The sequence below is a fragment of the Accipiter gentilis genome, chromosome 33, assembly GCF_929443795.1.
Source record: "Accipiter gentilis chromosome 33, bAccGen1.1, whole genome shotgun sequence".
Classification (NCBI taxonomy): Eukaryota; Metazoa; Chordata; class Aves; order Accipitriformes; family Accipitridae; genus Astur; species Astur gentilis.
Window position 1 is genome coordinate 16,830,071 of NC_064912.1, and position 20,857 is coordinate 16,850,927.

The following is a 20,857-nucleotide window of genomic DNA, read 5'->3' on the forward strand; positions in this document are numbered from 1 at the left end:
ATTATTAGTGTAACTAGTGCGCAGATCCATTCAGGAATGCCAGCAGCCTATACAGACTTACAGGTCACATATTAAGTACCCAGATACACCCAGGAAAGAGACAAAACTAGCACCAAGCTAAACCACTGTTAAATCTGATTTTGCTTCTTCCTCATTGAGCACAGGGTTTGCTAAACTACAACCTATCTAATCTTCTGCAGTTTAAGGAAACTCCCTGAAAATGTATTTGCTTCTCCTTAAAACAAAGGACAAGCATTTTATTATGTAGTTACCACAAGAACTTGGGTTCATGGAAATACAAAGCAGCTTTACTACAAGACAGTTTAAGGGAGCAAGTCCTTTAAGCACAAGGAAGATGCGGGACTTCAGCATCCTGCTTACTGCTACTTCTCCCCGGCTGCTCCTGCACAGCCTCTTCCTTATTGTCATCTACCACACGTTTCACTGTTCTGTATTTTTCCCAGGGGTGGGGGGTCTCCTCTCCTGCCATTACTTTTAACCACCGATAGTAGTAGCCACGGAAACCGTCAATTTTCTCCAGATAGGGGTTCTTTGACTTATACTGCAAATAGAAATCCAACAAAACAAGTTTCTATTAGAACAGAACTCGTTTCAATACCAGCATGCTACAAGCTGCTACTAAAGAAACGGCTATCGAGTAACTATCAGCCAGATCTGAAAAACCCAAAGGAAAAAGACTTAGGCAGATGTCTACATTTCCCCTCCCTTGTTGGTGTCCTTCCTGATGCCTTCACACTGTGACCAGTTGTGGCTACTTACCCTGTCAAATTTCGGAGGGTACTGTGCTGCGAACTCCAGCTGGCGTATGATAACTTCATTGGGAGCCACTTGGTTATTCCTCATGTCTCGCAGGATCTCTGTGAGGTAACTGTAATCCAGCTGCCTCACAGCGGCAGCAATGAGGGTGCTGTAGATATACTTGTTGGGAATTACTCCAGACCTCTGGAAACAACAAACACTACAGTTAAACTTGTTAATCTGCTAGCTAGAGAAGGAAAAGGCGCACAGGCACTTCTTACACAAGGAGCATAGCTCTCACTCTGGGACCTGTGTAGCAGCTTTGGCAGTGCCAGCACACCCCTTCCTGTGAGCCCTCTCCTGTCCCAGCGCAGGCACACAACAGACCACCTGAGCTGGCAGCTATTCTACAGTTGCACGGGTTTGGAGTGAGAACACAACCACTCCCCACAGAAACCTCAGCAGGTCTTTTTGGAAGCGTTAACGCTTTGCTTTGCCTTTTCCTGCAGCTCGAACCACAAGCAGCAGAGTTTTTTTGATTACCTTCATATCTGAGAGTAACTGCAGTCCATCCTTCTCTCGGTGGCAAGCGATCGCCAGGTTACAAAAGGTCTGGAGGTTAGGCGATAGTCCCCTCTTCACTAGGGCTGGCAGCACGCTCTGCAAGATACAAGGGTTGACATCAGTTTCCAAAAAGTCTCACTGTAGCTTTCCAGACAGAGCTGAATGTGCTAGAACAGAGTCCATGAATACTTGGAAATTAAGCCAAGCACTAGTTTGTGGAAAACAGTGTGAGATCCCTGGTTTCTATTGTGCAGAGAGAAATGGGTCTCGGCAAAAGACAGGTAATGTCAGAGGCCTGAGGCAAGGAGATGGTGACAGGGCTGAGGTTTTTTCTCACCTTTGCTCCTTCCAAGTCTCCCTGTTTACTTTTCTTCCTTATTAAAGCGTTAAAGAAGGTCACATCTGCTTTCAGTTTACACTTATCTAAGCGTGCCAGCAAAGAGGCCTCTGAGGCGCTTTGGGGCTCCACCAGCTCAGCCAGTAATGTAAATGTTTTAATGTTGGGCTCTGCATTGTCCTCTTTCATTTTATTCAAGAAGCCCTCCACGTCCCCCATCAAAGCCAGTCGATCGGACGGCGTGGCCACTGTCCCCAAGGAAACCACAGCTGCGTCAGGCATCCTAGAATCCAGCAAGTTGGGCAGATTGCAGAAACGCAGATTCTGGCTCAGGTGTGCTTGTTCCTGCTCCATCTCGTTCTGGCCTCTCCTTGTCAACGCTCCCATCCTGCTGTGAGCTACGTTGGGGCTGTCAAGAGCAGCGGGTTCTGTTTCAGTCTGATTCACATCTTTATTTTGTTGCTGGATCAGTTCTTCAGCCTCCACTGAACTCTCCTGAAATAATTGCTTTTCCATGGCTTCCACATCTAGCTGGACAGCAGCTGCATTCTCAGTTCCCTTCTTCCTCTGATTTTGCACCTTTTCCTTCTGCCTCCCGGGTGCAAGCCTTAGCTGAGACGAGTTCTCATCGGTGGACCTGAGGAGGAGTTCAGAAGCCACGACTGGATCGCCTATCCCACAGTCTCTTGCAGCACGCAGCATCAAATTGTACGTGTGGCTGTCGCCCTTTATTCCAAGTTTAGTCATTTGTTTCCAGACCTGAAGAGGGGAAGATAAACATCAGATGTACATGATATTAAGTAACAGGAGTACTTCTAGTAGATTGTAAGCTTATCTGTTAGCAGTATCTGCTTGCAGAAAAGGAGTGAGTTTACAGCATGATGAGGTGAGATGCCACTGGACAGTGAACAGCCACCTCGAGCTAGTACAGGCCTGCGAGATCACCCGAGGCAGTGTATCAGCGTACGAGACATCCTGATGGAAGTCTAGTTTACAGAACTTCTCCTAGGAAGAGCTGAACTCCTCCTATTTCATCAGCTCTGAGCAACCTGCTGCCTCCTGTGCGTTCAAGTGACGAGTTACAATACAGAAGCACTTTTGCCTCCCCACTTAGAACCTGAAGACAAACCTGTAAGGCATATCGGAAGCCATTTTCACTGTCTTTTATGCAGCCCATGAGAAGGAAGCTGAAGGTCTCGGCTGTGAGAACATGGCCCTTGTGCACAATTTCCTAAAAAAGCAGAGAGGGCATTAAACTTCCCAGTTACCAGATAAAGAGTCTGTCGCAGCTGGCTGTGAAGCTCAAATACTGCTGTTGTCTTCTGGGGACACAGCAGCAACAAAGCATTGTGTGAACTCTTAGTGCTGTGACCAGAACGATTGCTCCAGCAGAAAGAGAGCCCTGAAATGCCTGCACGGATCCTAGCTTCTCCCTGATGGGAGCTACAGGGAATTTGGGGCAGGAACTGCAATCCTTTTAGCTATTCTTCTGAGAAGAGCTGCTGTAAGAGCTTTAAAAGGACCTAGGTATCAATATATGGGTCTTCAAAACAAGAAACGGAGACAGAAACAGTAGCTGCAAACCCCACAAAAACTTTGATAAGTCTTTGACACAACTGGCCAGAGTTTAAAAGCCAACCTCTGTAGCTGCCTCCTTTTATGTACTTAAGCTTAATATTTGGTATGTACCATTGTATGAGACCAAGGATCAATGTAAATGAAATGTAAACATGAGACCTGTAACCACCTCTGCTGGAAATGAAATAAAAAAAAGTCTACGCAAGGTGGCAACTTCCAGGAGCTTTAACCAGAGCAGACTACGCTTAATACGAGAAAAGTCATGTATTTACCTTCAGTACATCGAAGCACATCCTGAGATCTGAGCACAGGGCACAGACCTTCAGCAGCGCGTGGTAGGTGATCAGGTTCAGCTCTTCATTTTTGCTCTTTAGCTGCTGCCGTAATTTGAGAGCACTCTGCAGGCCGGAGTCTTTCCACGGCGATTCAGCACAGGCATTGAACAGGGCTGTGTAAGTGGCCTCGGTGGGAGTTAAGCCTCGTTTTTTCATCTAAGGGAAGAGAAGAAAAATTTGAACTGGCTTTTTAGGAAAGGACTTGTAGAATTTCTTCACTTATTATTTAGAGTTTCAGGCTAAGAAGGTGCAAACAGTAACTCAAAGGCATTTTGGACACACAGCAACGTGACCAAATGCTTGAATCGGTTTCAGCTTAGAACACATAACGAAGGTCTGAGAGAGGGGAGAATGTAAACCTACATCATTGTAGAGCCTGAAGGCCTTTTTCACGTAGCCAACCCTGCCACAGCCGCCAATTAGAACAGTGTAATTGCTTTCTTCCGGCCACACACGATCTTCCTTCAGCATCTGCACCTCAAACAGCTCCAGAGCCTCCGCCAGCTACAGGGAAGAGGAAAATCCAGGATGAGAATCAATTACAATGGATATTAACATAAGCAGCTGTGGGCCGGTCACAGTAGAAGGCCCACAGAGCACGGGATTCCTCACTAGCTCTTATTTTACTTCTTTCTGTGAAGATACTAAGCGATAGGATGATACAGTTGGGACAGAGTTGCATCTTTCATCGATGCTATTAAAAACCAATTACGCGAAGAGCTGGGAACGCACCTTGTCGTCTTTGATGAGGGCTTTGCATTTTAAGAAGTACCAGTACGGGGTGTTCCTGGGACCGCGACGAGGTTTTCTTTCCGGTCCTTCCCCTCCCTCTCCTTGAAGCTTTAAATTCTGAAAGCGTGATGTGGTTTTGTGATAATATTTTCGAGAAGAAAATTTATTAGACAGCGTCCCGAACTCCACGCCTTCCTCCTCCTCGTCCTCCTCCCCAACAGCTTCAGCGCTGCTGCCGGCATCGCCCTCTCTCAAGTCGCTACCGGGCAGCTTGCAGGACGCCTGTGAGGAGCGGAACGGCCTCCAGCCGTTCAGCGGCCCCTCACCCGGGGACCGGAGCAGGCACGGCGCCTTCCCGGGCTGCTCGAGGCCTGCCCACCGCCCCGTCGGGAGACCGGAGGAGACCCAACAGCACCGCGAGGCGAAAAGGAGCCGCACAGACCTCATGGCGTGCCCGTAGCCAGCGGGAGGAGGCGGCGGAGCGGGGACGGGACCGGCCCGCTTCCCCGCTCCCCTCAACTAGCGCCGCCTGCGCGGAGCGGAAGGGGCGGGAACGAAGCCGAGTTTGCGCCCAGCTGGTTGGTGGAGAGAGCCCGGGGAAGGGGCGGGGGCGCGCTGCCCGCCGGGCCGTAAGGTCAGAGGTGAACTCCCGGCATTCCGCGGGAGGGCGGCGCGGGGCGGCGAGGTGCTGCCGCCGCCGCCTCCTCCCCTCACCTCAGGCGCTGCCGGCGAGGAGCGGAGCGGGCCGGGCCGGGCCAGCCCGGGCCCGGCCGCCCGCTGCCACCACCGCCGCCACCATCACTACCGCCACCATACCTCCCCTTCCTTCCCGCTGCCGCCGCCCCCCAGCCGCCACCATGCAGGAGCTCATCGCCAGCGTGGACCACATCAAGTTCGACCTGGAACTGGCCGTGGAGCAGCAGCTGGGGGCGCAGCCGTTGCCCTTTCCCGGCATGGACAGTGCGTGCGGGCACAGGGCGCTGCGCGGCTCCTTCTTCCCCGGGGTGCTCGGGGCAGGCTCTTGGTGCCTGGGGCGGGTGTGTGTGTGTGGGGTGTGTGTGTGAGGGAGGGAGGTTTGAGGGGATCCTTGCGCCTTGCTCAGGTCTCCTGCGTAGATCCGCCCAACTTCTGCGCTCCCTGCGAGGTTTCCGTCTTAATCCGGGTGTTTGTCTTTCCTACGTAATGAAGGCTGTAGTTAGTAGCCAGCCGGGCTGGAAAGTGAAGGTTGAGGCATTATCGTGAATAAACATCGCTGTCCTGCAGGATACTTTATTATTTTTTTTTCATTCCCTTTTGATAGATGAGGCATTGCAATGGCAGGGAGACTTCGTCTTTAGGTATATCCCTGGGCCCGTCTCTAAACCTTTTCCTCCAGTCGAATAATCTGGCATGGGTAGTCTTAGGGGACTCGCCATTTGCTGAAATTTTCTGGCCAGGCTACTAAACTTGTGTTTTAACTCCCTCAAACGTCGTGGTTTCTGTTGGTCAGGATTAGCAAGGGATAACACTCTAATCATTGTTTCGGGCTGTTCTGGTCAAAAAATATAAGACTGTTGTTGCCAGGGCTGTAAATACAGGGTTCACTGACATGATTGACCTAACAGCACAGGAAAACCCAGTCAACAAAACCTAAGTATCTGAAAAGCAAAACAAGCACCTGTGCAAATTCCCCTTGGTGTCCCCTAAGAAGAATACAGGTATTTTTGAGGGCCAGACTCGAACGAGGAACTTGCGCGGGAAAGTAAATTCCCCAAACCAAAACGCTGTTTTTCTTTTGATGTTGAGGACCAGAGTGTCTTGGTGGGGAAGGAAGTATTTTAAAAGTTGTCACAAAACTTTGTTAAAATGAGTTATGTTTCTTTGTTCTCTCTGCAGAATCAGGCGCAGCTGTCTGTGAATTTTTTTTAAAAGCAGCCTGTGGAAAAGGCAAGTAATATTTCCAATACAATTGGGGGAGGAAGGGGAGGAACTAGATTTTCTAGCACTGTCTACAGTACTCTTCTTTTTTGTAAAGATGAGGGGATATCCTAGATTGAGGATAAAACTGAAGGATGTTGGAATAACTGCAGCAGTTGTGAAATAATGGTGGTGTTTTCAAGAAGCTGGGAGGTGAATAAAAAAAGCTACCGGTAAAGGAAGGCTTGAACTTACCATGCACAGACGTTGCTGTGGATGTGCCTGTATTAGCTGCTGTGGTTCGTGGTTGCCAGAATGAAGAGCTGGAGACTACGTTGCTTAGCTCATTAGAGAGTAACATAAGACTTGTCTGGAACTCCCGGTATTGCTATTGCCACTAAAGGCTGAATTCATAAGAAAAAGAGATGTCTTCTGAAAGCCCTCTTGCAGAGGGGAACAAAGTGTTGCTGTTGCTCTGTGCCTTCTTGTGCCGCTGGTTTTAATTGTTCTTTTTTGCCTACCCTTTGCCCCGTCCTTCTGCAGGAGGCATGTGCCCGTTCCGACACATCAGCGGGGAAAAGACAGTTGTTTGCAAACACTGGCTACGAGGACTGTGCAAAAAGGGAGACCAGTGCGAGTTTCTGCACGAGTATGACATGACCAAGATGCCTGAATGTTACTTCTACTCCAAATTTGGTAAGGGGCATTGTAGCTCCTACTTAGTGTTCCTTGCTGGCGTGGGAATCTAGTGAAGAGGATCCTGATACATCCCTCTCGTCTGTCTTCAGAGCATTACAGTTCTTCTGTGTCCAATGATGCCGTTAGATTGTAATTTTTCAGATCTGCTTAGTCCTTCACCTTATTATCCCCCAAAATTTGTGACTTATTGTAGATGTCTTCTCTCTCAAGAGCTTGTCCCTTGGGGGAAGAGGGGGGAAGTTCCAAGTTTTTACTGGGTTTTTATGCCTTATGTTCTGTTTTGGGCATGAGATGAGTAGGCTGAGCAGTTGGTCTTTGCATGACTCTTATTTTGGGGAGTTGATGAGCAGCAGAGGGCATGGGGGTGCAAAACTTTTATGCACTTGCTTTCCAGCTCTGGAGATCTGGACATAATGAGGCAACTTGCTGTCAGAAACTTACAGTCTTGTAGGTTTCCTTGGATTGAGGTTAGTGCGCAATTTGTAGTTTCTCCACGCTTCTGGTGCACTAAATGTTTGGTTTTTGTTATCATGACTGCTCTTTCAAATTTAGTTTCCGCATTGTTTTTAAAAGTACACATAAATAATCCAGTCTGGTAGAACTTTACTCACCGGGGGCGAGTCCTTGGTGTTCTTCATCTAGGTTAAGGCAGGCAGTAAGACTGTTGTGCCTGAACTTATAAATATTGGTAACAGCTTTGTGGGAGCTACATGATCCAGGTAATGTTTTGAGAGTCATTTGATCTCGAACCTGCACAATTGACTAAGAAGTGTGTTTGCCTTTGGTACAGGGGAATGCAGTAACAAAGAATGTCCATTCTTGCACATTGACCCGGAGTCTAAGATCAAAGACTGTCCCTGGTATGACAGAGGCTTCTGTAAACATGGTATGTATGTCACACAGTTGCTGCTTCTGTGGCTATAATCAAGGGTAGGGTGTTGCTATTCTTTCTTTGCGTGATCTGCTTGTGTACCTGCTACTACTGAGTGCTGGGGTATGTATATGTGGAACGTGAACTACTGAGCTTTGTGTTGCAGGTCCCCTCTGCAGACACCGACACACTCGAAGAGTAATTTGTGTGAATTACCTAGTAGGATTCTGTCCAGAGGGGCCTACCTGTAAATTCATGCAGTGAGTATGCTTCCAGGCTTGTCCTATAATCTCGTGTTTCCCTTGTAATCTGGTGTATGTCAAATGAGGCTGCTCCAGTGCTTCCCAATGGCTTTGGAGATTTGGCCAATGTTTAGTTTGTTGTACTGATTTGAGGATATGGGGCAGCGCCTCTTCAGGGAGTTACCAGTAAGACTCTAGAGTGGTGATCGGATGCCACCAGTGCAGTGGGATCACATGGTTTTACATTCCAGAATATCTTACAGGCAGAGGGATGTGCTACATACTTGATTGTCATTTTTGTAGACATAATTGCTGAGCATCAGAATGCAAAGAGTGGGGAGGGGGAGGTCCATTTCCTGTGAGCCAAATTTAATTGGCTGAATGTTTGTTTTGTTGTTTGGAGTTCCTTGACTGAGCTGATGGTAAAACGTTGGCATATGATTTGAGAATCAATTTTCTTGTTTCCATCTAAACCAGCCCTCGGTTTGAACTGCCAATGGGAACCACAGAGCAACCACCACTGCCTCAACCGACACAAACACAGCAAAAGGTACACAATTCCCCTGCCTCCCCTACACACCCCCTCTCAAAGCATTTCCCACAGCACTTTAAAAGAGGGTATATTGTCTAGTGGTCAAAACTGGACACCTGGATCTGGTTTGCTGGAAAGTCTTTGAGAAAGACTCACTGAATGAGGGAAAACCTTTCCTATTTCACAACAGGGTGTGATAGTCTTTTGTAATTAAGAACTTGGAGAAAAATCCTAATAAACCACAAAGCACCGTCCCTTCTTTTTCCTCTTCCCAGCCCTCTAATGTCTGCTGTCTGATCACAATGGACTGCTGCTGCCTTTGTCCTGGGACTGTGGTGTTTTGCTTTGTTCTGTTGCTCCTCTCGCCCTGGTTAATCTTCTCAGTCATTAGTACTGTCCTCCAGCTCAGAGCCCAGCAGTGGCAGTTCTGTTGCTTGGGGCACTGCCTGGAAGGGAGGGTGCTATGCAAGAATTAAGCAGTGAGAAACCCTGAGTGCCATTATAGTGATGAAAGCCCAACAATTGCTCCAACTTTACGTGGAGATGTAGCCACAGAATGCTCCCACATTACATAGAAGCACATCATATGTGCTTGTGCAGCAATCTGCTAGTTTTTGTAATCTGCGTGACATCTCTCAGGGATAGCAGTGGTATTTTAGCAGCCTAAACCTACTCTCTAAATCTGCTTTCCAGAGAAAAGCAGGATCTCTGGGCTTTGTAAGCCTCACTGCTTGATTTCTCCTCTCTGGTGCTCCAGCTGGCAGAGCACCCACACACAGATTTGGAGGAAAATTGATCATTTGATATATGGGGTGCTCTTTTCCCTTCTTAACAAAATAACAACCATAAAGGTCTTTATGCTTGATGCACTTAACAAGTCAGAACTCTTCTCCTAACCAACAGAGGACACCCCAAGTCATTGGAGTCATGCAGTCTCAAAATAACAACACTGGGAACAGAGGACCCCGGCCGTTGGAGCAGGTCACCTGCTACAAGGTAATTCAGAGGGGAGGGAGACGAGGAGGGAAAGGAGAGGGTGCTAGGTTTAAGAAGTACAGAGTGCATGTAACCTGGACTACATCATGCTGCTTTCCGGCTGGTTGCTTGTCACGGGCAAAGGAACGCGGGGTGTTGGTCCTGCAAAAGGTTTTTTCACTGTGTAAACAGGTTCATGAAATGTGCGCTCTGCTCAATAGATATTGTGTTTTGGTGCGTGGATACTGTTGTGGGAATTGGCATTGAGTTCTGAGGCCTCTAGGTTGCTGGTTTGCCAGCTCATGGACTTGCTGTGACAAGGCTGTTGTAGGACAGACTTTGCTTGTCTGCTAATAAATAGGAAACCCTACCACAACAACAGTTAAAGGAGACTGCTGAGCTGTATATTTCAAAGTAAGAGTTAATACTAGTTTTGTCTCATGAGTTAATTTGCTTACACTTGGTGACTGTAGAAAGATTTTAATCTCCCCTGTTAGCCTGGAGGGTTCTTGCAAGTAACAGAAATTGAATATGCAAAGACTGTTCAGCATTTCAGCTGTAAATGCACCCCATTGCTGTCAAACCAAGGAATGAGCTATTCGCCTTGGTTGCTCATTAAGGAGCACCAGTAAAACTTTGACACATTGAGCTTCCATCTCTCTCTATTTTTACACAACAGCCCCAAACCTAGTCACTAGAAAAGGGTAAAGAATCTTCCTGTCCCATCAGCTTTGACAGTTACGTCGTTGTACATGCCAACTTCTGTGCCTTAGTGCTTGTTTGGGTAAAAATTACTGTGATTGGACAGGGATATTAAGTAGCTGAATCCATTTCACTGAAAACCCTTAATAGCTGCTTATTATTTTAGCTACAAGTAAATTACGTAACTGAAGCATGCTGTTGCACCAGATCCTGGCATTTCTCTCTGGGCTTGAATAACTTCAAGGTGCAAAGTCATGAATCTCTTGTTCAGATGCATTTTTCTTTGTCTAATTCAGGATAACCGATCAGGAGAGTCCCCATAGATCTCTGATGTAGTGCTTATCAGAGGGACTAGTCTCGGAAGCCTCCAGTGTTGAAATTCTTGTGTGTTACAGCCCTTTGTTGTTCGTAGCAGTGCGCTGAGAGCTCTCTCCTTTGTAGTGCGTTATAACAACATGGCATCAGGTTGCTCTCAGTACAGAAGCAGCTTTTGCTCCAAGGAGTGGAAATAGCCCATAAATGGTGTCCCTTGTGACACCATGTTTCGTTTCACCCGCTAAATACTGCATATTCCATATGTGGAAAAGCTTCCAAATCGGGACAGTTGCCAGCCACCTTAATAACGGCAGCTAGAGGAAAAAAGCTGTAAATGTGTAATAATTCCTCTCTCTCTCTCTCTCTCTTTTAGTGTGGTGAAAAAGGTCATTATGCCAACAGATGCACCAAAGGACATCTGGCCTTTCTCAGTGGACAGTGAAAGAGCAAAACGAAGAGTGCAAGGGAGCTGTTAACACTGAGAAAAGGTTTCTGCCTAGCACTATGTCTTGAACTATTAATCAGGTTGTTTTTTAATGCCATTACTGAAAGAACTGGTCAGAGGCTGGCTGCTGCTAAGCAACATTTTTGTAATTGTCCACAACTTTTTTTTAGGTTTTAACCTTTTTAAAATTTTGGCCTCCACCTATTTTCATTGAGCCCTTGTGAAAGGTAGATCTAAAAGCCAATAGATGCGCAAACCCCTCACCGGTGCAGCAGTCTACGTAAATGCATCTTACGCCAGTGTTTCTTTAAAGTGTTTTCCTTCTGCCACTTCTCTTTGGAGAACCTGCAGCGTTTCAGCCCTCCCTGTGGAAGCAGGAAGACTGACTGGGAAAGCTAATGCTTGAAATGCCTTCCCTTCAGTGAGGAAGCAGGGATTCTGCTGTCCTGTAGCTCTTAAAAACAGAAGTTGTGTTCCCAGGTCCAGCCTGTTGTAGTCGAGAAGCTTGTCCTGGTGGCTGACTTAACACACCATGTACATCAGGCTGTAAAACTCTCGTCCACTTGCTTTGTTTCTGTGTTTCTTGCTATACTGAAGGTTAGAAATTAATCTTCTGGGTGAGAACTGATCAAGGGGAGAATAAATTGGCATCTCTGTGGTTAGCCAAACAATAGGAACAATGATTGTAGGAAAGCTGCATCTGTGCTCATTTTCCATTTGCAAAAAGCAAGGAGGGAAATGAACACAGCTTGAAGAGTAGGAATAGAAGAGCCTTGTCTCGGCCCCCCCATCGTCCAGCTCACACTGAGCAGGTATTTCCATAGCCTAGAGAAGACCAAGAAGTGGAGATGTATATTCTTAGAGAATACTGCTTTTAAAAGTGGTAGAGCATTCTTCTGAGAGCAATTTTTCCAAGCCAAAACCCATTCATTTTGTGAGAAGACTATTTCAAAAGGGCCAATGATAAAATGTGAATTAAAAAAAAAAAGTGCACCTACAATGTGAGCCTTATTGATTCTAACCCATCTTTCATGTGCTGACTGCCTTTATACTTTGTTTTTATTGAAATGTACTGATGGAAAAAGCTGGCTGTGAACTTTTTTTTTTTTTTAAGAACAAGGTCATATGACTAGATTAAGAGAAGTGACCAGAGCTTATGTTGGTTTGAATGACTGTGGTTATTTCACTGTGGGGAGTCAGAGTCAGTCAAAATAGAAGTTTCACGTCTAAGTGACTATGGTATGACAGACCATCAGACACTTCTCACAGTGGCCAAAATTTGAGATGCATTATCTGTGTTTAACTAGGCACGTGTAAAAGGAACCAAGACACTTCAGTGTCTGGCTACCTTCCCGATCTAGTTCAGGAGTTTCTGGTCTTCACTATCTGAACAGATGTTTTCTGAAACTGGAAGCTTTCCTGTTACCACTGAAGCTCTTGAGAATCTTCATATGCCTCAAGAAGTGGTTTTCACTCTCCCTCCTATTCAGAAAAGGATCCTGCAGGCTGTACCTGCAACGCCCAGCTGTAGTTGCGAATGTCAGCAGGTAGTGTTGGGACAGTGGGATGCACTTGCTTAGGGGGGTGCTCGAGGAAGGTTCTTAACAGGGGCCAAACCCACAGATGCTCCTTTAAGCTCCATTTATCCACATAGTGTCTCCTGTTAAACTTCTCACTGCTGCGTGTAAGTCAAGAAGCAAAGTCTTCCTTCATTTTAACTTCATGGACCATTAAAGTTCTTTTAAGCTCATACCCATTCAGAATAACCTTTGAGCTTCTTTTAGCAATGAAAGTAGGTAGCATTTTGATAGAACTTTTTGGGTTATTGGAGGTAAGAAGCATTAGAATCCCAGTGACAGAATGGGAGTTGCAGACCTCCTTAAAGCTAAACCAATCTTGTCTCACGACAGTGCTCCAAAATGATGGAAAATTGCCCAAACACCTACAGCCCCCAGGTGACAGCCTGACTGAGAAACACATGGCCACACCAACAAGCCACCTAAAGCTCAGATATTCTTTCAAATCAAAATATTACCTCCTTTCAGCTAGTTGTCCAGCCTCTACATAATGGCCATTATGAAGCAAACCAATGCTTTTTTACTTTTATTAAACAGTTAAATAGGAATTGATTGTAATAGTTTTCCCCAGTTCATAATGTAACCCAAGTAGCAGATGTTTTCCCAACCATCTCTGAACTTAACCTTCAGGGCTGAAAGTCTTAAGACGACAAACTCATTTGCACAGTACAATTAACAAGCCAGCTATGAGTGTCAACTCAGTGAATGTAGCGTGTATGCACTTTATTATTGGTCATAATAGTACAGTTTTCAATATGAATAGTTCTGATGTCTTCTGTCAGGGTAACTGTTCCAGTAGCCAAGTCTGTTCAAGAGCTGTACCTTCACTTTCTGAAATTCACACTTCAGTGGTACTTCCTGTGGCGGTCATGCTCTGTATTATTCAAAGTAAAGGAAGTTAATTTTACTGAAGTCACAAGAAAAAAAACACCACACCTGAAATTACAGGAAAAAAAGCACTCCACAAAAATCAGAGCAGGTAGTTTCTAAGTACTGTCAGGTCAGACAGGCAACAAGATCTAAGTTTTCTTTGTCACCAAGAAAATATTGGCCATCTGATAACTTACTGACTAAGCATTCAGGTTCCCTATGGCTAAAAGAAGTTTGCTTGCCCACAGTCTCGGATTCAGGCAGCAATGGTTAGCACTGTCTTTCATTTTATTTCTAAAAGCAGCAGCAGATTCATTGTTTTTATTGCCCCAAGCACTCTTTCAAGCTGCACTATACACAGTCAGCCATATTGCTTTTACTTACTCAGGTGACTGTAGCTCCAGACGTAGCTGACAACAATGTAACCAGCAAGCACCATCGAGATACCACCAAGCCCCCCTTTCTTGACGTTGATATATTTATTGTAGTATCTGTCGTAACCTGTGTAGGAGAAAAGCTTTCATAGCAGCCAGATGAGCTGCATATTTTTCTGTCTCAGAAAGAAGCAGACTCATTTCACAGAACTTCAGGAAATTGTTTCTAATGAAGCATCTGAGGGTCTCAGAAGCAAGTCTGAGAGAAAACAACCCGTCTGTTAGTTAAGCAAGGTGAACTCAAGTTAGTAGCACTAAACCCTAAAAAAGGTAAAAAAAGCCCATTAGCATTTTCCCCTAAACATTATTGTGACCTTCATGAGATCAAGCTGCTTTGGAATTATCTAATTCTTTCACACTAGCATATATACATTATGTAGACACTGGCCTTTGATATTGTGCATTTAAATCTGCCCGAATGCCATATTTGGCAAAGGGCATCAGTCAAAACTTTTGCCCAGTGATCTGTAAACACCCTGTGGCCTTTCTTACCATCTCAGGGAGCACTTGCTTTCTTTTTAAATTTACTTGTGATGTTGGGAAACCTCAAGATTTTCAGCAAGTAGGTTGAGGACTAAGGTCACCATACTTCCTGTTTATACCAGAAGGAATACTGAAAACAAACCTCTGGTGGATAAAGCCCACGCCAGAAACAAATTTACAGATGGGAGCACAAGAGGCAACACGAGGCACTGTTTTGGAAAAGCAAAAATCGCCCCGAAGCAGCCCCTCTACTGCCGGATCCCTCTGCCACGGCCAAGATCCGCTCCAGCAGCCAGAGATGTTTATGCACTGATCTGCCTAGCTCCGTCAGGAGAAGGGATTCACACCCTCCAGGTCCTCGCCGGCCGAGGGGGTGCGGAGCTGTTTCGGCAGGGCGGGCGGGCCCCCTCCCCTCAGCCCCCCTCACCTCTTCGCAAGGCCCCCAGGATGCCACCGGGGGTGAAGTCTCTCATGGCCAGCCAGGTGGGCAGCTGGCCCAGCTTCACGTCCATCAGCTTCATGTCCTTGAGAGGAGCTGCGGCACAGAGAGAGACACAGCCCGGTCAGAGGGGAAGGGAAGGAAAGAGCCGCGGTCACCTTGGCGGCCCGCCTCACTCACCCGGCGGATGCGCCATCTTGCCGCTGCTGCTCTGCGCCGCCGCGGGGGAAGGCGGGAAGGGGCGGGCCGCTGAGGCTCACGGGAAGACGGTCAGGCGGGATTCCCGGATGTTGGTGGCGCAGGGCTGGCGCCATGTTGGGCGGGTCGCGCTGAGGAGGTGTTGGCCTCGGTGTCGCCTTGTCCCCTTCCCCATCTCCTCACCGAGGTGGGGGGGGGGGGGGGTCGGTTCCCCAATGGGGGCTGCACACTTTGCCTCGGTTGCCACAGGCACTGCATCGAGGCCTGTTGTGTCTGCGGGCCTGTCAAGGGCTGGGGGCACCCTGAGGGGTTTTCCCTCCCTGTCCCGCTCCAGCAGGCCTCCTCAGCGGACGGGACCCTTGTCAGGAGACGCTGGCCCAGCCGACGCTCCATGACTTGTGCAGGCTGTCATCCGATGCCCCAGGGCAGGCCAGCACCTTGCTTCTTCATCCCTGCCGTACGTTGCGGTCTGCCGGGTGCCAGCGCTTGCCAGGGCTGCAGAGGTGAAGGCTCCTGCAGATTGTGAAAACAGCAGAGAGAAAAACTCACAGGTCTTCATCAGCACCGTCACGAGACTTCATCAGCAGTCTTCTGGGGGCTGCTGATGTCCCACGAATCAACCTTTTCCAGTGTGCTCTGAAGAAGTGGCAACTCTGAACACTGTAAATGTGCCTTCACAGATAACATATGCTGCAACATACATTTAAATTTGTTATTGTATATCGTAACGTAAGAAGTGAGAGCTTCTCAGACCTCTTCCAGGGGTCACCTGCCCTCTCCTGCAGTCTTCTTAGGTGGCTTCAAGGTGAGAGGAGGAATGTTAGCCTGTATTTTTCACAGGGATTAGGTGACAGGTGAATAATGTATCGTGTGGTCCCATTTCAGTGCCTACTCAGGACTTTTCCCTGTGGTAATATGCTGCGTTTTACTACAGGTCCTCTGGAAGGATGTCAAAGGCAAAAGGAGAGGCAGGGTCTGGGTACATGGTGGAAGTAAACCTGCATAACCAGAGTGGTGAAAGAGGTTAACGCATGGATAAAGACAGCTTTTGCCATCCTGCAATAGGAAAGAGCCACCCAGACCTATTTCTTGTTCCCAAGCGTCTTTCTGGAGAATTTAGCACACACAGGCCCTCAGAAGGTCCCCCCTGGGCAGACCAAACACCTGCAGAGCTGGCTGTGGTGGGAGCAGGATGGGTTATGGGGGAGAGGACTCCAGCAGGTGTCACTCGCACTTAGCAGAATGCAGCTGCTGGAAAGATGCTCTCATTAGCCTGACCTCTAGAGGTTTTAAAGCGTTATCATTCAGGTTCATAAAATAGTGTCAGGTTTTGTTGTTGTTTATTGTGGTGAATGTGAAAAGCAAAGTGATACAGCAGTAAACAGGGAGCAGCCATCCACCGCTGTTTCTGACAGGTCAGCCAGGACCCCACATTTCCTAGATATTCAACCTCCGTCCCACTGAGGACTGTTAGAACGGATCAGAGACGATGAAGACTAAAGTAAGGATGCTGAAGGGGGCCCACAGGGCTCCTACATAGACACTGAGCTACTAATCTCCACAGCTTTTACTTCTCTTAGGTCTCAGAGTCTTATTCCACATGCCTTCCTCCTGCCACTGCAGGATTCTTGGATTATAATCTGTAGGGTTTGTTTTACCTGGTATTAAATGAGTTGAGGCATGGGACCTCTGTTGTCTCAAGAGGTATGGTACTCTGTAATGCATCTTACTCAGAGGCTGGTCTACATGTCTAGCTTCAGCCTCTATTTTACTGAAATTATTTTTTTTATATTGAATAGTGCTCTCCCATAACATAAAAATAAAAGCAGAAGGAATAGATTACCACCAAATTTTTCTTTCACTTATTAACAGAAAGTAGGATTAGGGAAGTATAGTGTACCTGATCACTTGAAGAAAGGAGTCCAAATTTAGTCTCTGTTAAATGGGTTAAAAATCCCCTTATTAAATTATCCTTTATTATATTGTTGGACTTTACTGGTAACCATCATTTTATTGCTGAAGTGTCCCCTGATGAACTACTATGTGGCCTTTTTACAGTCCTTGCATAAAAGCATGCTTCAAACTTGCTTCCCTCATTCTTGCAAGGCAACTTATTGTTTTAAATAGGATTACTCATGCAAGGCAGATTAATTCACCTACAGGAAAAAAGCCAATGGTGGGTGCTTCATTTTAAGGAGTTCCCTGCAGAGCAGAAGAGCACATCGAGTTGCTCACATTGCTTATAGCAAGGTCTGGGGAAATTTGTTTTGTTAGGGTAGGAATGGAAGTTCATAACAAGGATACACCTCCAATGAAATTAGGGACAGCGGTGACCTAAACCTTGGCCTGAACTGCCTGCTCTGGTAGAGTAAGAGAGGAATAGTGCTGTTGTCTTTATGCCATCTTAATCCTGAACCAAGCAGGAAGAGTTAAATGGTACAGATGTGCGGGAGGTTTCGTAGCACATGTTTCCTGAGTTTGACCCGTGCTGCTGGCCAAAATTCAGGGTCTCGCTGGTTGATCGAGAGGGGAGGAGGAGTGATGAAGAAAGGTATTTCTAATGTATTTCTGTTTGCTTACAAGAATGCTCAGAGCCCTTGTTTCCTGAACACAGAAGAAATCACGCAGTTGAGAGCCAGTTTCCTTGCTTATAGCTCCAGACCTGCTCCAGGCAGCAATGTGACCCCAAATCCCTCTGTTTCTTGTATTCAGTCCAGGTTTTATATCAATGATTGTTCAGGCTCTTTGAAGTTTCCGTTCCCTGCCTGTTTCAATATGCTGTCTTTCTGTCTCCTCCTCCACCTGAACTGTATTGTCCATCCACACGTAACCTTCTTTCCTTTTAATATCGTACCCAAAACTGTCCTCCCAGAGCCTTCAGGTACTTGAGCAATCTTGCATTGTGGGTGGAAACAGGCGTAATGTCTCCTTCAGCTACCCTAAATAAAGGAATGCAGTTAAACCTACCAATTTCAAGAAGGTTTAACCCAACCTATAAAAATAAAAGCCTAATGGAGTGTTGCCCTGAGGTTTTCGTCTTACTGAAGACCCCTCTAGAAAATGCTGTGAAGTTTATAAGTAATGGCATAGAGATAATAGGGAGTACATAATTCAAAAAACCCAGAGTATTTTGCAAAAGACGTCAATAGATACGAAAGAGGTTTCCTTTTTCCGGTAGCTACCGTAACACATAATGTTGCAGCTTTCAGTCCAAAGATTCAGTCGTAGCCTGAGAAGTTAAGTAACACTCTTCATTAAAGTTGCTGAAAAGAAGTAAAAAGCATAACACAACCTCCGTCAGACTGTAAGATCTTAGAGGCTGGGATCATTTTTTCTGTTCTGTGTGCCATTCTTTGAAAACTTGGGGTCTCACATGGGCCTGGTGGTCAGTGATGCTACAGTCATATGCAGACACAGTGTCCTTAGGTGTGTAAAGTAGCACAAAGTGGCCTTCAAGAAGGTCAAGAGACGAGGATTTACCTAACTGATCCTGTGCCCACTGAAACTGATGACAAAGCACCCAGTGCTTTTAATAAAGGATCAAACCTACACAAGTGGACAGATACGGTTCTGAAAACTGAGGTTTGGCACAGGATGCTTCTTGGCTCCTAAACACTTATTTCAATCTGATGTCTTCCCACCAGCACAGGTTAACTGGCTGCAGCCGTCAAGGAGAAAGACAAATCATGGGCTACCAGCACTTCCAGAAGCTCAATGGAGAGATGCATGTTTTATCAACCAGTACTTTGGAGAAAGGTTATGGTTGCAGGTATCTTGATCCAGTCTGTTGGTTTTCAATTGTATGAACAGTTTGATGTGGTGAGAGCAGGGCAGCTGCTCAGCGTAGGTCTCAGCCTCATTCATCTAAAATTGTACTTGCAGTGGAAACCAGAATCCCGAGCTGAATAGGATGAGAAAGGGGTGTGGAGTTTGGAATCTCTTCCATGGCCAGACTTCCTCAGGAAAACAGTGAGCTGCCTTGCATAGATAACACCTAGGGATTGACCCAGCAAAAGCAGTTGAGAGAGTTAACCTCTGATTGTAAGCAGATTGCTTGCTCTGCATTATTATGGAGCCATTTGCCTTAGTCAACCTCAAAACACTTTACAAAGGAGATTGCTTACCAATGATTAATAGTTCAGCATGTACATAGTTCTTTTCTCCTTCACAGCACTTGAGTATCAGTGCGTCTTCATGCTCCTCTGATACAATGTGTAAGTTAATGTTATGATTATCTTTTCAAGTAGAGAAATTTGAGCCCTGTGTTTAGGACTGGGGGGGGGGGGGGGAATTCCTCCCGCCTCCTTTGGTCCCATCTTGCTGGTCTTTGCTTGTATCTAGTGTCAGTTGCAAAAGTACCTTATTTTGTAGGTCTTTGATCAGCCTGCTGTTTAGCTAAATATATACCTGTGGGGAGATAATTACATGCTATGAGTAGTAAAGTGTTGTAAAATAATTTACGTTAATTAAAACACTTGCAAAACCAAAGCAAGAATTTTCACTAGGATAAGTCTGCTGCAGCAACTGCCTGCTTCCCATAGGCAAACATGAAAATAAAACCAGGGACCGGTAAAAACTAGTTTCTTCATGCTAAAAAGAGGAAAAACTTGCACCCACGGGGAAAACCATGGTGGTATCAATCCAGGAGGGCAGGGCTGAACACATCTTCGATCTGTGCGAGCAGATCTGCCTTAATGAGCATGGAGAAGACTGGTGTGATGAATCCCATCTTATCAATGTGTCTGTTTGGCTAAGTGTGAGTGGCCCAGAAGGAGGGTTGTACAAATGGGCCTCGTATTATCGGGGGAGGATTTGTAGGCTAATTCAATTTTGTGACAGAGGCTTAAAAAAAAATCACCTTGTTACCATCTTTGAATCCACTGTCAGTTCCTCCAGCACAATCCTTGTACTCTTCCTCCCTTCCCACATTTATGTCTGATGAAAATACTTAGCACTTTCATAGCCTTGCATGGAAATTGTCTACCTGACCTTCCCAGCTGAATCTGAAGCTGTGTGTGATTAGTTGGTGAGTGAGTTGGTAAGATACCTGCTCCTCCATCTGTTCTCCCTTTTTTCAGTGCTTCTTTATGGCGCAGCATGGATGCATGTGTGTTTGTTCGCATCATTCTCCTCCCGCACGTACCTCCGTGGTTTTGTTGCCATACTGCACTCGCAAAGGAGCGATGCTTTGCACCCCTCCCCAACTTGCACCAGATCAAATTCTAGCTTTTTCCAAGGTAGTGGAAGTGGCATAACAGATCTGTATAATCAGGCTTGCCCCGTGGCCATGTTATTCTATACACTTGGCAAGAAAGGATCTTAAAGCCAGGGTGAGAAAGAGATTCCTCACTAAAGATCAGCTAAGAGTCGGGTGGGATTTCAGCCACGCGACCCTGACATTCGAGCAGGGTACATGGGCACCCCCCTTCCCTCTCCTGCTCCGCAGCGTGAACTGGGAGGTACCGCAGGGGACTGGGACAGGGGAGCCAAGCTGCAGTGGGAAGTATTCAAATGTATTTCATTTCAGGGTGACCTTTAACAGGTGTGGATTTACTGATGGGGAGGGGAGAGGGAAGTAAGCGAGGGATTAAGGGGACTTTACCCTCCCTCCACTTTAAGCACCAGCTTGCACAGCATTCCAGGACTGTGAGATGCAATTTGTGGCTGTATGGCTTTATATCTTCTGCCTCCCTCAGTTCTGCTCAGGGCTGCGGCTGCCCCTGGTCTTTAGCACTGCTGGGGATTCAATAGATGGAATAGTGTACTGCCAGGTGTCTCAGATATAAACCTGGGGTACGGGGTGGGCGAGAAAAATCACCCTCTTATCTGCAAGAATTGGGATTTAACCTATAGTGGAAGTGCGCAGTTCAGGCA

At 46.5% G+C, this 20,857-nt stretch overlaps 3 protein-coding genes across 4 annotated transcripts in view; 1 reads left to right on the forward strand and 2 right to left on the reverse strand.

Moving 5' to 3' along the window:
- Positions 1-340: 340 nt before the first annotated feature.
- Positions 341-4,752, reverse strand: PTCD1 (pentatricopeptide repeat domain 1). The gene is made up of 8 exons (XM_049791686.1): positions 4,306-4,752; positions 3,937-4,077; positions 3,511-3,729; positions 2,790-2,891; positions 1,661-2,419; positions 1,303-1,419; positions 781-963; positions 341-562 (listed from the first exon to the last, which is right to left on the reverse strand). Exons 1-8 carry the CDS (start codon positions 4,750-4,752, stop codon positions 341-343), a joined length of 2,190 nt encoding a protein of 729 aa, XP_049647643.1.
- A 220-nt stretch (positions 4,753-4,972) lies between these two features.
- Positions 4,973-11,800, forward strand: CPSF4 (cleavage and polyadenylation specific factor 4). The gene is made up of 8 exons (XM_049835562.1): positions 4,973-5,265; positions 6,181-6,231; positions 6,745-6,897; positions 7,691-7,786; positions 7,938-8,031; positions 8,491-8,563; positions 9,449-9,541; positions 10,911-11,800. Exons 1-8 carry the CDS (start codon positions 5,163-5,165, stop codon positions 10,977-10,979), a joined length of 732 nt encoding a protein of 243 aa, XP_049691519.1. The 5' UTR covers positions 4,973-5,162; the 3' UTR covers positions 10,980-11,800.
- Positions 11,801-13,267: 1,467 nt separating this feature from the next.
- Positions 13,268-20,857, reverse strand: part of ATP5MF (ATP synthase membrane subunit f) — a 102,335-nt gene continuing 94,745 nt past the window's right edge. Inside the window, exons 1-4 of one of the 2 annotated variants that reach the window (XM_049835566.1) lie at positions 14,966-15,024; positions 14,774-14,881; positions 13,814-13,930; positions 13,268-13,433 (exon numbers count right to left, since the gene is read on the reverse strand). In XM_049835566.1, coding sequence (XP_049691523.1) covers positions 13,405-13,433; positions 13,814-13,930; positions 14,774-14,881; positions 14,966-14,981 — 270 coding nt within the window. In that variant the 5' untranslated portion in view covers positions 14,982-15,024 and the 3' untranslated portion in view covers positions 13,268-13,404. Of the gene's footprint in view, positions 13,434-13,813; positions 13,931-14,773; positions 14,882-14,965; positions 15,025-20,857 lie in introns of those variants that run through there. The other variant, XM_049835567.1, reaches the window with a different exon arrangement.

Excerpts from the sequence above, each read along its gene's own strand:
- PTCD1 (XM_049791686.1), bottom strand. The coding sequence starts at position 4,752 with ATGAGGTCTGTGCGGCTCCTTTTCGCCTCGCGGTGCTGTTGGGTCTCC. Across the intron at positions 3,730-3,936 it reads CCTTCAGGCTCTACAATGAT|ATGAAAAAACGAGGCTTAAC; the intron begins GTAGGTTTACAT and ends CTCTTCCCTTAG. Across the intron at positions 964-1,302 it reads AGTTACTCTCAGATATGAAG|AGGTCTGGAGTAATTCCCAA; the intron begins GTAATCAAAAAA and ends TGTTGTTTCCAG.
- CPSF4 (XM_049835562.1), top strand. The coding sequence starts at position 5,163 with ATGCAGGAGCTCATCGCCAGCGTGGACCACATCAAGTTCGACCTGGAA. Across the intron at positions 6,232-6,744 it reads AAAAGCAGCCTGTGGAAAAG|GAGGCATGTGCCCGTTCCGA; the intron begins GCAAGTAATATT and ends GTCCTTCTGCAG. Across the intron at positions 7,787-7,937 it reads CAGAGGCTTCTGTAAACATG|GTCCCCTCTGCAGACACCGA; the intron begins GTATGTATGTCA and ends TTTGTGTTGCAG.